Source organism: Vitis vinifera, chromosome 8 (genome assembly GCF_030704535.1).
Source record: "Vitis vinifera cultivar Pinot Noir 40024 chromosome 8, ASM3070453v1".
In the NCBI taxonomy this organism is placed as follows: domain Eukaryota; kingdom Viridiplantae; phylum Streptophyta; class Magnoliopsida; order Vitales; family Vitaceae; genus Vitis; species Vitis vinifera.
The window spans coordinates 18,039,682-18,051,272 of NC_081812.1; the positions used below are offsets into that span (position 1 = coordinate 18,039,682).

The following is an 11,591-nucleotide window of genomic DNA, read 5'->3' on the forward strand; positions in this document are numbered from 1 at the left end:
TGTGGCAGATATTCCCAGATGTATAGAGGCTGAGATCCATGAGAATTAGCCTCATTGGCTGAAATTTTCAATGTGAGACCTGAGTTCATCCAAACAGATTAGGTCCATCGTTTTCACAGGATACTTGAATGCTCATTCTGGTGTTTGAAATATTCAATATCATTTCTCAATGGAAAGAGGGTCCTGGGTCTTGAAAATCAGTGTATAAAACAGAAATTGACCATCTGTAATAAACCGATACATGCTGAGCTTTACATGAATGTCCATGTCTTTTCCTAATCATCCACGAGAAACCAGAAAGAAAATGATCTGGGCGTTTTCATTGGACACGGATAAGGCACAAAAAGAGGGCAACGCTCAAATTATAACTCACATCATATTTCTGAAATAATATCAAATTAATTAAAAGCTGAAGCACATGTCCCATAAATCATTACATATTCCCGGAGAAGGGCACCCGGCGCCATTGTGGATTTTCATTTTGGGGTCATGGCCAGGCCTTGTCATGGGACCATCCTTTTACGCCAAGAACTAGATGGTCCCACCCCTACGGCCACTACCCTACCCCATACCACGTTATCAAAATCCAAGTGTAGCAAACCTATTGCATCAACTACCACTTTTTTTTTTCTCAAAAAAAAAATAAAAATAAAAATTGGAGGGTGTTTCTTTTTGATGCACATGCGGAGCTAAAGCAAAGATAAGAGATGGGTCCACCAGAAGAGTGCATGCACGCCTTCTGATATATGAAATTGAATTGAGACCAGGCCAAATTTGCCAGTGAAAAAGGAGACGTGGCTTCTTCTACATGCTTTCAGCTTATTAATATTTAAATCAAAAAATCAAACCCAGTTTGTGGCTATGAATGGCGATGCGATGTTCCTTGTGGTAGACAATGGTTTGGGAAATCGTTACTTCATATTTTTTTTATTCTAGAAATATGAATTTTATATTTAGGTCATTGGCAGGTAGCTTCCTAGTTATCAAACGCTTGCATTTAGTGTGACTCCCGTGGGACTTTTTGCTGCCAGGTAGTGTGGTTGCCACCTGAATTGAGATACCCATTCTTTTAATATCCCCGCATTTGTCCATGGGTCTTTCCCAAAAAGAAAATCAATAAATAAAATCTCACTTTCCTCTATCAATTCTCTCTTGAATTTAAATAAAGGGTGGGTGAGGATATGGTTCAACTTTGAAATGTTTCTTCAAATTCAAATTGCCTTCCTTCTTTCCACCAGAGTATCCCTTTCAAGGGAAGCGCACAACTAGGAGATATGGCTTGACTTTTCAAATTTACATTGTCGATTTAGTAGAAGCAATCCACCCCCACTTTGAATTTGTCGTGCTTTCTTTCTTGGAACATTAGCGAAAATTTAAATATCCCTTTACTGTTGAGAAAATAGAAGAAAGGGTCCATATTTCTTATATATTTGGCTAGATTACTTCTCCAAATACTTAACTGTTAGGTGTGATTGCATTTAAAGATATAATATGGGAGAGAGAGTCGGACAAGCTTGATGTAAAATGTATTGCCTTTTTAGATCAAAATTTTGGGTTAATTGAGAAAATTTCACAACCAATCAGTCAACTTATCTGGCAAAGCGTTGTATATTACCAACTGGGGTTAGTTTAATGACTCTCTCTTGGCTCCAACAGCCCCATTAATTGACCATCAGGAGTGGACACAAATTTAACAAATAACAATTTGCTCTTGGATTCCTCTGATATGAAAGTTGCCTAAAAGGTCTACATGTGGGCCAAAAGGCAAGCTACCTCCTTTATTTGAATTCTTTTTTATAAGCCCGAGTGTTAATAATTTTTTCTTTTGGGTCTAAAACTAGTTTTTGGCCACTGCCTCGTTATCCATATGTCGCTATCTAATCAAATGCAATCGCCTGAAACTAATCATACGTAAGGTAGAAGTGATTGGAGTTTGAAATATTAGAAATTAAACAGGTGCTATATGTTGAACCTCCCCCCCATATGAGCTTGAGTCCAATATATCGGCATCATAAATTTAGTAGGATCAAAGTGCGCCGATGGTCCCATGCCAGAGCTTGAATATGAAAGGTTCCCCACTTTGGAGCGTTGAAAAAAAAAAAAATAATATATGTACACATCAGAAAGAGGAGAGAGTGTGTCAATCGGGAATCCAAATTCCAATTTTGTATTTGGCTGGGGTTGTAGCCTGTAGGCATGTAGCTGTACCTTTCAAGCCCTAGTTTTCCATGTTTATGATGGTGTCTTGAAGATTCAACTTGGTTTTTAAATCCTACTTTTTGTTTGCATCTATAGAAAAATAAACTACACACAAACGTGGGTGGAAATTGGAATTGAATTTTCTAAATTGCTTCCTGCATGTGGGAACTTTCCTGGAAAATTTCATTTGAGTCGTTCAACCTGGCCAAACTGAATGAAAAGTTGAAAACTGATATTGCTAGCCAGCTCATGGGCCTTGTAATCAGATAATGGGAGAAAACATTTAGTTAGATAAACCCAGATGCTTTTATTATTGGAATCAATTATTCTTCAAATTAAGTATTGTTTATGTCTCCATCATTAGTGTTTGGAATAATGTGCAGATGCGTATCAAGCTTTAGATTGCGGTACATTGTTCTTGGCCTACTGGAACATGTTTGGACACTTATACGGTTACATTGAACCCATGGCAGTGATCTGAAGCAGCCAAGCATTAATTTATATATAAATCCGTAAAGTAATGGGCATTTTAAAAAGCATCAACTTTTTTTTCCCTCTTAATCCAATCATAGAATTTGGCATGGGAAATTTGTGTGGCTTTTACAATCGACCCATGTGTGTAACGCACCAGCTACGTGTATATTTTATTTTATCTTAAAGCAAAAGGCTAAAGCATTACGTATTGCAAAAAGATATGCATGGACTTTAGCGAAGGAGGTCTCACGAACCAGGTAGGATTTTCACTTGGGAATTGAGGAAACTCCAGATATGGAAATATTAAATTGGTATTCTTTAATAGAATATGAGGCTTCATAGGTCATCACTTTCCTCAAATATCTCATGGGGTCTGTCTTGTTCCCCCACCATTTTCAAATAAACTAGAAGATTTTCAGATAGCAGAAGCCCTCCACGAATTACACTGCAGATTCCTTTCCTTGCATGCCCAACCTGCCTTTTCTTTGAGGTCAAGGAATCCTGTCCTTAGCCAAACAACATCTTAGAGAAAGTCAGAGAAAATTTTCAGGTTTGGGCATTTTGGTTTAGCGTAAAGTGAGGAGCCTAATTTATGGAAGTGCCCAAATCAAACCCAAAAGGAGAAATGTATGCGATGCATGTGAGGATATGGATATGAAATGATTAATGATAGATGGATGGATGGGTGCAATGACACCAACACCTTGTTTGTATTAGACGAATAATATATATATATATAACTCGACCCAACAACCTCTCTTATATGTGTTCCCAACAAGGAGTTGAAAATAACAACTAGTACTCCAACCCCTCTTTTTTTGAAGAGTTGAAATTTGAAAAGGGTGTGTGAAACATAATAATAGAATTAAGGTGATTGTAGAGAAATAATAGAATATATAGATAGATATGGCAGAGAAAGGCCTAGATGGGGAGATGATCAGGGTGTGAGGAGGAGGAGTGAAACACGACTGTCTGAAAAGAAGACTCTCAAAATTCGACAAATCTTATCTCATCTCTATGCTTATTGGAAAGGGAAGGGATTTCTGGATTTTTTTTCAGACCCAATCGTTTTCCTTCCCCCTTTTCTAAACTAGGAATGGCCAAACACCAATAATGCTGCCATGCACGTGACAGAAATACTATTCTCTCACTCACACATATAGTATACCTAAATTCAGCTATTTAATTAATGAACTACCCACCACCCTCTCTCCTCCCAATTGCTTCTTTCACATTCCTCTATTTACTGTCATCATCCTTTTTTTTCTTTTTAAAAACAAAAAGGAAAATATTGAAAACCACTCCAACCCTGTAAGCACCATACCTCTTAAATAGCTCCTTTTGGCCCCTACTCTGTTCACAGTCCAGAGATGGGCAAGAAGGAAGAATTTACCATTGAGTGGGTATGAATTATTCCTGTGGGCAGGTAACAGAGCATTGCGTTTGTGAAGTGGAGATCTGAGATGTGCATGGGTAAGTTGGTAACCCACTAAGCCATTAGATATGCAGTCATGCTCTTGTTCCTTGACAAGTTAGTAGTAGTTGGAAATTGAGAATCTCATGTGCCATTGATAGCTATTGAAGTTGAAGGTGATGAAATGGCGGTCCGGAAGGCACTGGATTTTGACTGTGTCAGGGTGGGGCTTCCCACTTGATGATTTGTTAGCCAATGGGTGCAATGCAGTAACATGGGGTGTTATCCAACGCACAAATATTCACCTGTAGAATCTCTTTCTTGCTCAAGATTCTTGAGTAGCTTACATGTTCTGACAAATTCAGTAATTTTTTTCCCTTTGTTTTGGGTTTTTTTTTTTCCGTGTATTTTTAATTGAAAAACAGAAAACATATTTACACAGAAAATAATGAAATTTTTTCATCACGCAAAACCTTAAAAGTACTCTCGTACTTACATGCCTGCGGTCTCTCTCTCTCTGTGCCTCTCTCTGCTTCTCTCATTGTCATTTCTTCCAACATCAAATAGTTGCAACAGTTTCCACATCAAAACCATAATCATCACGCCTCTCAGCCCACACGCACCCCTCCTTCCCTTTCCCAGTCTCTCTACATCAATAACCCAGCCATCGCACCATCTATCCTGAATCCTCTCTCGCTCTTTCTCTCTTTCTCTCTCAACATGCCCATGAACCACTTCTCTCCAAACCTTCCAGAAACAATCTGGTGGACACAAGTCACACAACCACAACCCATAATGGAACCAGCCCCAAATACCCCTTCCTCTAAACACAAACCCCTCATCCCCCACCACCACCATCCCCTAGTTTCCCTCAATTCCTACCACTCCCAACACTCACCCCCCATGTTCCCTACCCGTAGCACTACCCCTTTCAACTTCAACCTTAACCAAGATACAGAAGACGATGAAGATGAGGAGGTCGAGGAAGTAGCTGCGGAAGAAGAGGAGGAAGAAGTGATAATAGGGGCAGAGAGACAACCCATGTTCGAGAAGCCCTTAACTCCTAGCGACGTAGGTAAGCTTAACCGACTAGTCATACCAAAACAACACGCGGAGAAGTACTTCCCGCTGGGCGGTGACTCGGGCGAGAAAGGCTTGTTACTGAGTTTCGAAGACGAGTGTGGCAAGTGTTGGAGGTTTCGATACTCGTATTGGAACAGTAGCCAAAGTTATGTATTGACGAAAGGGTGGAGCCGTTTCGTCAAAGAAAAGAGGCTGGATGCAGGCGACGTCGTTTTGTTCCAGCGAGACCGCTCCGACGCTGACCGCTTCTTTATTGGTTGGAGGCGCCGTGCTGGCCCTGCGCAGGATAACCCTGCGGCGGCTCCCCCTGTCGCTGTTCACACCAATACTGGCAATACTTCTGTGGGGTGGACCAGGGTGTTCTATTCTGCGCATGCTTATCCTTCGCATCCCCATGCCCCTCCCCTACCATACCAACCTGACTGTCTTCATGCAGGTATTTTGTTCACATTAACACCCCCCCTTCTTTTCTCTTTTCTTTATTTTACTTTTCATTTTAAAAGAATTAAATTAAAAAAAATGTTTTCCTATCACTATTATCACTAATATAATTGTTGTTATTAAACAAAAAGATTCTTGCACTCGTGTTCAAAGAGCGTGCTAGTCACATTCCAATTACTGGGGAGCAACGCGATTATTTAAGCTTTAATTGAACAGTAATCTAAATTTCAGAGTCTGGGTGAGTATTGGAATCTGTTGCTCCCACTGCCCACATACATTTTTCCAACTTTCAGATAAACTTTTTGTTTGTGTCCTGTGATTTATATTTTATTATTATTATCCTCGGGTGACCCTACAATATTTTTCAAACTCTTTTTTCTGTTAATTAGAGCACGCGAGACTTGACTTTTGAATGATCAATTTCCTGAGCCTTTTTTAAAGTTCAAAATTATAATGTTTTGGGTGGTCTATACCAACCAAATTCTCCATTCTACCCAAAAAGAAAGGGTGGACTGAGAAAATGACATGATGAATGGTGGTATGCTTCTGAGTTCATATGTTTGGAGAAGAGAAAAGAGTAGAAAAGTCAGATGCACGTGTTGTATTATTGACAGGGTCGGTTGCAAAGAATCAAACGACGCCGGTGGGGAACTCAAAGAGACTCAGGCTGTTTGGGGTGAACCTGGAGTGCCAAATGGATGAGTCCGAACCATCCACTCCTGACGGTTCCTCATTGTCGAGCCAGGGGCCAGTGCACCACCAATTTTACCCTCAAGCTTACTCTTCCAACGCATACAACCACATGGTACGCCCAGACCTACTACTACTACTACCACTATTATTATTATCATTATTACTCAATTTGCAGTTACTGGAGAGAAGGTACCACTATTATTATTATCATTATTACTCAATTTGCAATTACTGGAGAGAAGGGTGGGGGGGTATGGTCTAAAAAAGAAAAGGGTAACAGTGGGCATATCTTGAATCCTGTTGAATACGGAATGGAGCGTATGGGAAGGGCGGGGTGGGTGAGTGGGTGAAGCATCGGCAGGTATATTTGCAGGAAGCAAGTATAGTGAAATCATAATACAAAATCTGCCTTTTTTTGGAGTCAATAGATTTGGACCCAGCGACACATGGATCCCTTTTCCACCTAGAAACTACAAGTGAACAACCTCAGGTTGTACGCATAGTACCCAACCGAATGAACCCAATACTGGCCAGTTTTAACCATTTCTTTTTTTTCTTTTTTAAATACCCTCTGGATTATAGATTTGTTTCAATGGTTTTGCAATGACACGTTTGTTTTGCCAAATTTCTGGGCAAAAGAAATCCCATCAAGGATGGGTGTGAACTGTGAAGTGGGTAAACATGGGTGGTGTATATAAAATACACATACACTGAATACCTGCTCCTCGAAACTTGAAAACAGTACTGATTGTTGCATTGTATGGTTGTAACAGGATATCAATTTCTCCCGAGACGTCAACCAGATGAGAGATCACCGAGGATAAGATCTGTGGATGTGACGTCCTGGATTTGACTTGTTGAATCCACTTGGAATGTCCAAATAAAAAAAATTATGCAAAAATGAAAAAGTAAAAACAGAAGCTCATAGCCAAAAAAGAAAGCGAGAGAGAGAAAATCCCCTGGTTTGCAGGGAAGTTTGTGGCAGTAGAAGAGGGAAACAAGTGGAGTGACATTAACGTAGAGGGGTAGAGGGAAGGGAGGAGATGGAGGGGGGGCCCCCAATTAGAAACTAAACTAGGGCTGACGTGATGCGACGCCAAATGGGAGTTTTTTTGGGTTCAGTTGAAATCAGGAATCTTAATTTCCCACTGTTGGGATTCTGGGTCTAGATTTTTCAATCACAATAATAAAAGGAGTATGGTGTGGTATGGTGTGTTGATGGTGGTACTGATGGTGGGGAGGTGAGTGGGTGGGTGGACTTGACAGCCCAGTGGGTACTAGCCCACTCCTCCTTCCCCCCCTCTCCTCTCTCTCTCTCTCTCTCTCTCTGCCCATTCCCCTCATCTCCATGTGTATTTCATATAATTCTTCAGTTGTTTCTCTGATATTATGCTCTGCTGCAATTTGTAAAGGTACATATGTTTAATTTTTAAGCATTTTCATTCTTTTTCATATTTTTTCCCCTTTTCCTGTGTTAAATTTTGGATTGTCAGTTGATGGGAGGTATGAGCATTTTTTTACCCCTAAAATATAACTATGATTATTGATATATAAAATATATTAAGCAAATGATGGTGGTGGTTGCGTTGGTACATAAAATTGATAAGAAGCTGATGTGAATGAAACGTGGACCCATGAGGGTTGTTGCTAGTGTCCTTGAAAATGGGTTACCAGACTCCAAGAACACATGCAGGAGGCAATTGACATTTGTGGAGAAACTTGCAGCTGTCGCTTTGATTTTATTAGGCTTGAGGCTTGAGTCGCATGAGTAACATGAATGGGAATCAATAAGCGGTGGTCCTGCTCAGACCATTGTCTACCAAAGGTCTGGAAATCCAACTGTACCCCTGCTGGGCCTATTCTTGAGTCTTGACTATGGTTCCCTGTCTGTCTGCCTGCCTGCCTGCTTGCTTGCCCACTCTTCTCTCCAACCAAGCAATGGCTGGGCGATGTGTTGCTTCAGTCATGTGTGGTTGTTTGATGGATGTCTCCGCCTTAAAATTCACTCATCCTATTTACATGTGGCTTTCCCCCAATTGCTTTATTACTATCTCTACTGTCGCACCTTTTACCTAGACAATTCCCTTGCTGTTATGCTCTTCCGCCATTAGGCTGGAGCAGAAGGCGTGCCCTTTATTTTTCACCTGGACAATTGCTCTGATTTTGTACTCCCAACTAAATGCCAAGTGCCAACCAGTCTCTTACCTTGGACCTGTTCTTCCAAGCTTTCCCTCGAGTTTGCTACGGACTAACACAACGAATCACAGCTCCTTTTTAACAGTAAGAGAAAAATAAAATAAAATAAGATCGAGTCCGCAGATCGTTGCTAGGTTATGCAAATTGATCAGTAGAAAGTAGAAACAAACGAGTCCCACCACTGAAAAAATCCCTACTCTAGAAACACTGACCTAACTTCAATATTGGCTGCTTGAAAATCAATTATTTGACTCCAGCAAGAAATATCCCTGGTGTGATTGGCAAAACATGTATGCGTAAGTAAGCGACTTCTCGGTGTTCGTTTATAGTTTGTAGTTAGGGGAGTAAAGCGGGTGAAAAGAAAAAAGGTTAAAAAAAAAGTAGTAGAGGGGAGGGGAGGGGCAAGGCCAACCGACGACAGTATGGGAAATGTGATATGGGCCACTAGGAAGAAATTGTCCTACCTAAATGGTTGATCAAATGAAGTGGATGTTGAAAGGCCATGTACGACATAAATGCCCACAGAAACAAGTCCGCGTATGATCTGACTCTAATATTACTGATATGATTGACCATGAATTATTGGCTCGAATCCTGCTTTTGTCTAGGTTTGGAGATTTATACAGCAATCATAGCATACAAGTATCAGGTTGATAATGAATTATGGGCCCCATGCCTTGACGCCATGTCTTTTCGCCTCTTAAAGTCTCTATTCCGCGTAGCCCAATCACGTGTCCATCCTCTTCCACTCTAAAGCTTTAAAAAAAAGAACACTCTCGTGCTCTATTTAACTTCAAATGTAGCAAAACCATGTCCCGCTTGTGTTTATTAAGCTAAAACTGAACACCAGAAGAGGGCCTCCAGCAGGGAGAGCCACCAGCCTAATGATTGGTTCCTTCGGGAATTCATAGCAGCTTGACCCACCTGGTAACATGGGCTTAAAGATGAACCCCGCCTCCTGGAGGGTCCATTTCTCCCACTTAATGATGGAACCAGTAAAGCCCCCAGGAATGATGCTCACACTGTAGATGATGGAAATGAAAATTGAATGCCAATCCAAACCAAACCAAGTCCTAAATGACAACTTGGGCCTGTGTGGCCAACCGAAGATGTGACCCATCAACCAAGTGGTTTCAATTAGGTCATGTAGTGCACTGATTAGAAAAGGTCGTGTACCAAAGTAGGTACTAAAAGAAAGGTCGGACAGGTTATCAGAGTTATGGCTACAGGTGTTTAGCTAGTAATTCACGTGTTGGATGCAAGTTGCAAGTGAAAATCATATGGTTGGCAGCTGAGCCGAAGGTATAAAGTCACAAAATATGGAAAGGAAGCAATCCTACCTGTGGGAATAGTGCGGGGGAGGCTTGGAGATTAGGACATCCATTGATTTCACACGGTGGCACAAGTCCAATGTTTGAGTGGGAGGGTCCCCAGGTAAGTGTTGTTATCATTGGGCTCATGCTAGTGGCCAATCACACTCCTCCTGTATAAAGGGTGGCTTGTGGCTTGCGCCGAGGCGAATAATTCAATCATTCATGCTCCCAAGTACAGTATAAATGAAGAAAGATCCCATGTGAGTATTTTGTCGTCCCAATTTGCTTTTGCTTTTATCGAGCTTTTTGCTTTTTGGGATTTTGGGTCAACCTCGCCTTCCCCTTCACCGCCCTTTTACGCCTGCCAGGAAAAAAGGAACACCCTTTTGTCAATTAAATCTCCTAAGGGGAGGGAAGAAGCCACAAAGCAAAGATGATGTTGATATCAGCGGTTCGCACCGTTTAAGGTATCCTTGTCCCTAGAAGGAACAAAATTCTAGAGAGATTTTCTCACTAAAGAATTTAAAAGAACAATTCAAACGACTGCCTCTCCTTTGGAAACCAAGGTTCATCTCATTGTGAAGAAGGATGCTTAGCCAATTTGTAAAGGTATAGATTGGGTTATTGGTTACTTGAGAAGACCTGGCTGAAGCAAAGGTTCATATGGCTGCATATACAAAGAAAACAAACTGAAGTAACGAGGGCTCAGCTGAGGTGGCCCAACCCCACAAACAAGATTGCTTAACAGAGAAACCCACCAACTAGTTCCTATACATGTTGCAGTAATTTTGGTCCTTGGGGTGATAATGCACGACCCATAAAAGAAAGGCTTCTCTCTGCAGTAAGGAAGTAAACCTAGTAGCCAAAAGTAGGAGACAACAACTAATTGCGGTGCTTCAAGGGCTCCTTTCAATCTTTACAAATCCTTATCATGCAAGTCATTTTCAGTATCAGTTTTCAAATCAAGTCTTTCTTTCTCTCTTTCAATCATGCAAGTCTCTTTCAGTTTTTGCTTTCCAATCAACTCTCTCAGTGGGAAGGCCAAAGTGATTACCCACATGGGGCTATGGGAGCAGCAACGACAAAACGTACACTATTCAAAGCCAAGCTTTACCAACCACCTCGACTCACGAATCTCTCTATCAAATCAAACCAAACTGATAACAACACAAAACATAAAATAGAATAAGCTACACGCCCACATCCAAGTACATTGTTCAATTTCATGCATCTTCTCCAACAATATCATGGGCCTCCTCCATTCATCAAAAAACACAAATTATTTGAATCAAAGCTAATTCTCTGAAAACATGTATTTTTTTTACCTTCCATAACCTTACCAGAGTTGCATACGTGCTAAGAGCAGTCAGGTTTGGGTTCAACACATGCTAAAAGCCTCCTGAACAGGAGAGGACAAACTATGGATTTGAATCAGATCCCTTATGACCGATGTGCAGGGATGATATCATCAGGGAATGCACAATGCAAAAAGAAGGTTATGCATGAAGCATACATTTCTGTCCTAAAACTCCATTGTTTGTGCTCTCCGACATAAGCATCCTTGTAAAAATCATTTTGTATATAAGCACCACCTTGAACGGTACACTGCATCAGGCAGCAAGACCAGATCCTTTCTAATTCATTATGGTCATAAGATTAAAAGCATGTACAACTTTTATGAGCAAAATCAGCAAACAGCGAGTATAAAGCACAGAGATAACCAAAATAGGGTTGAGACATAAATCAATTAGGGGTAATAATGTTTGGCACTAGCAATG

The 11,591-nt window shown here is 40.8% G+C and overlaps 1 protein-coding gene across 1 annotated transcript; it reads left to right on the forward strand.

Moving 5' to 3' along the window:
• Window positions 1–3,980: 3,980 nt before the first annotated feature.
• LOC100245964 (B3 domain-containing protein At2g36080) lies at window positions 3,981–7,758 on the forward strand. The gene is made up of 3 exons (XM_002275919.5): window positions 3,981–5,606; window positions 6,226–6,416; window positions 7,078–7,758. Exons 1-3 carry the CDS (start codon window positions 4,808–4,810, stop codon window positions 7,126–7,128), a joined length of 1,041 nt encoding a protein of 346 aa, XP_002275955.2. The 5' UTR covers window positions 3,981–4,807; the 3' UTR covers window positions 7,129–7,758.
• Window positions 7,759–11,591: the final 3,833 nt, after the last annotated feature.

Coding starts and splice junctions, on each gene's coding strand:
- LOC100245964 (XM_002275919.5), top strand. CDS start 4,808: ATGCCCATGAACCACTTCTCTCCAAACCTTCCAGAAACAATCTGGTGG. Junction 5,607..6,225: donor ACCTGACTGTCTTCATGCAG/GTATTTTGTTCA, acceptor TATTATTGACAG/GGTCGGTTGCAAAGAATCAA. Junction 6,417..7,077: donor CCAACGCATACAACCACATG/GTACGCCCAGAC, acceptor TGGTTGTAACAG/GATATCAATTTCTCCCGAGA.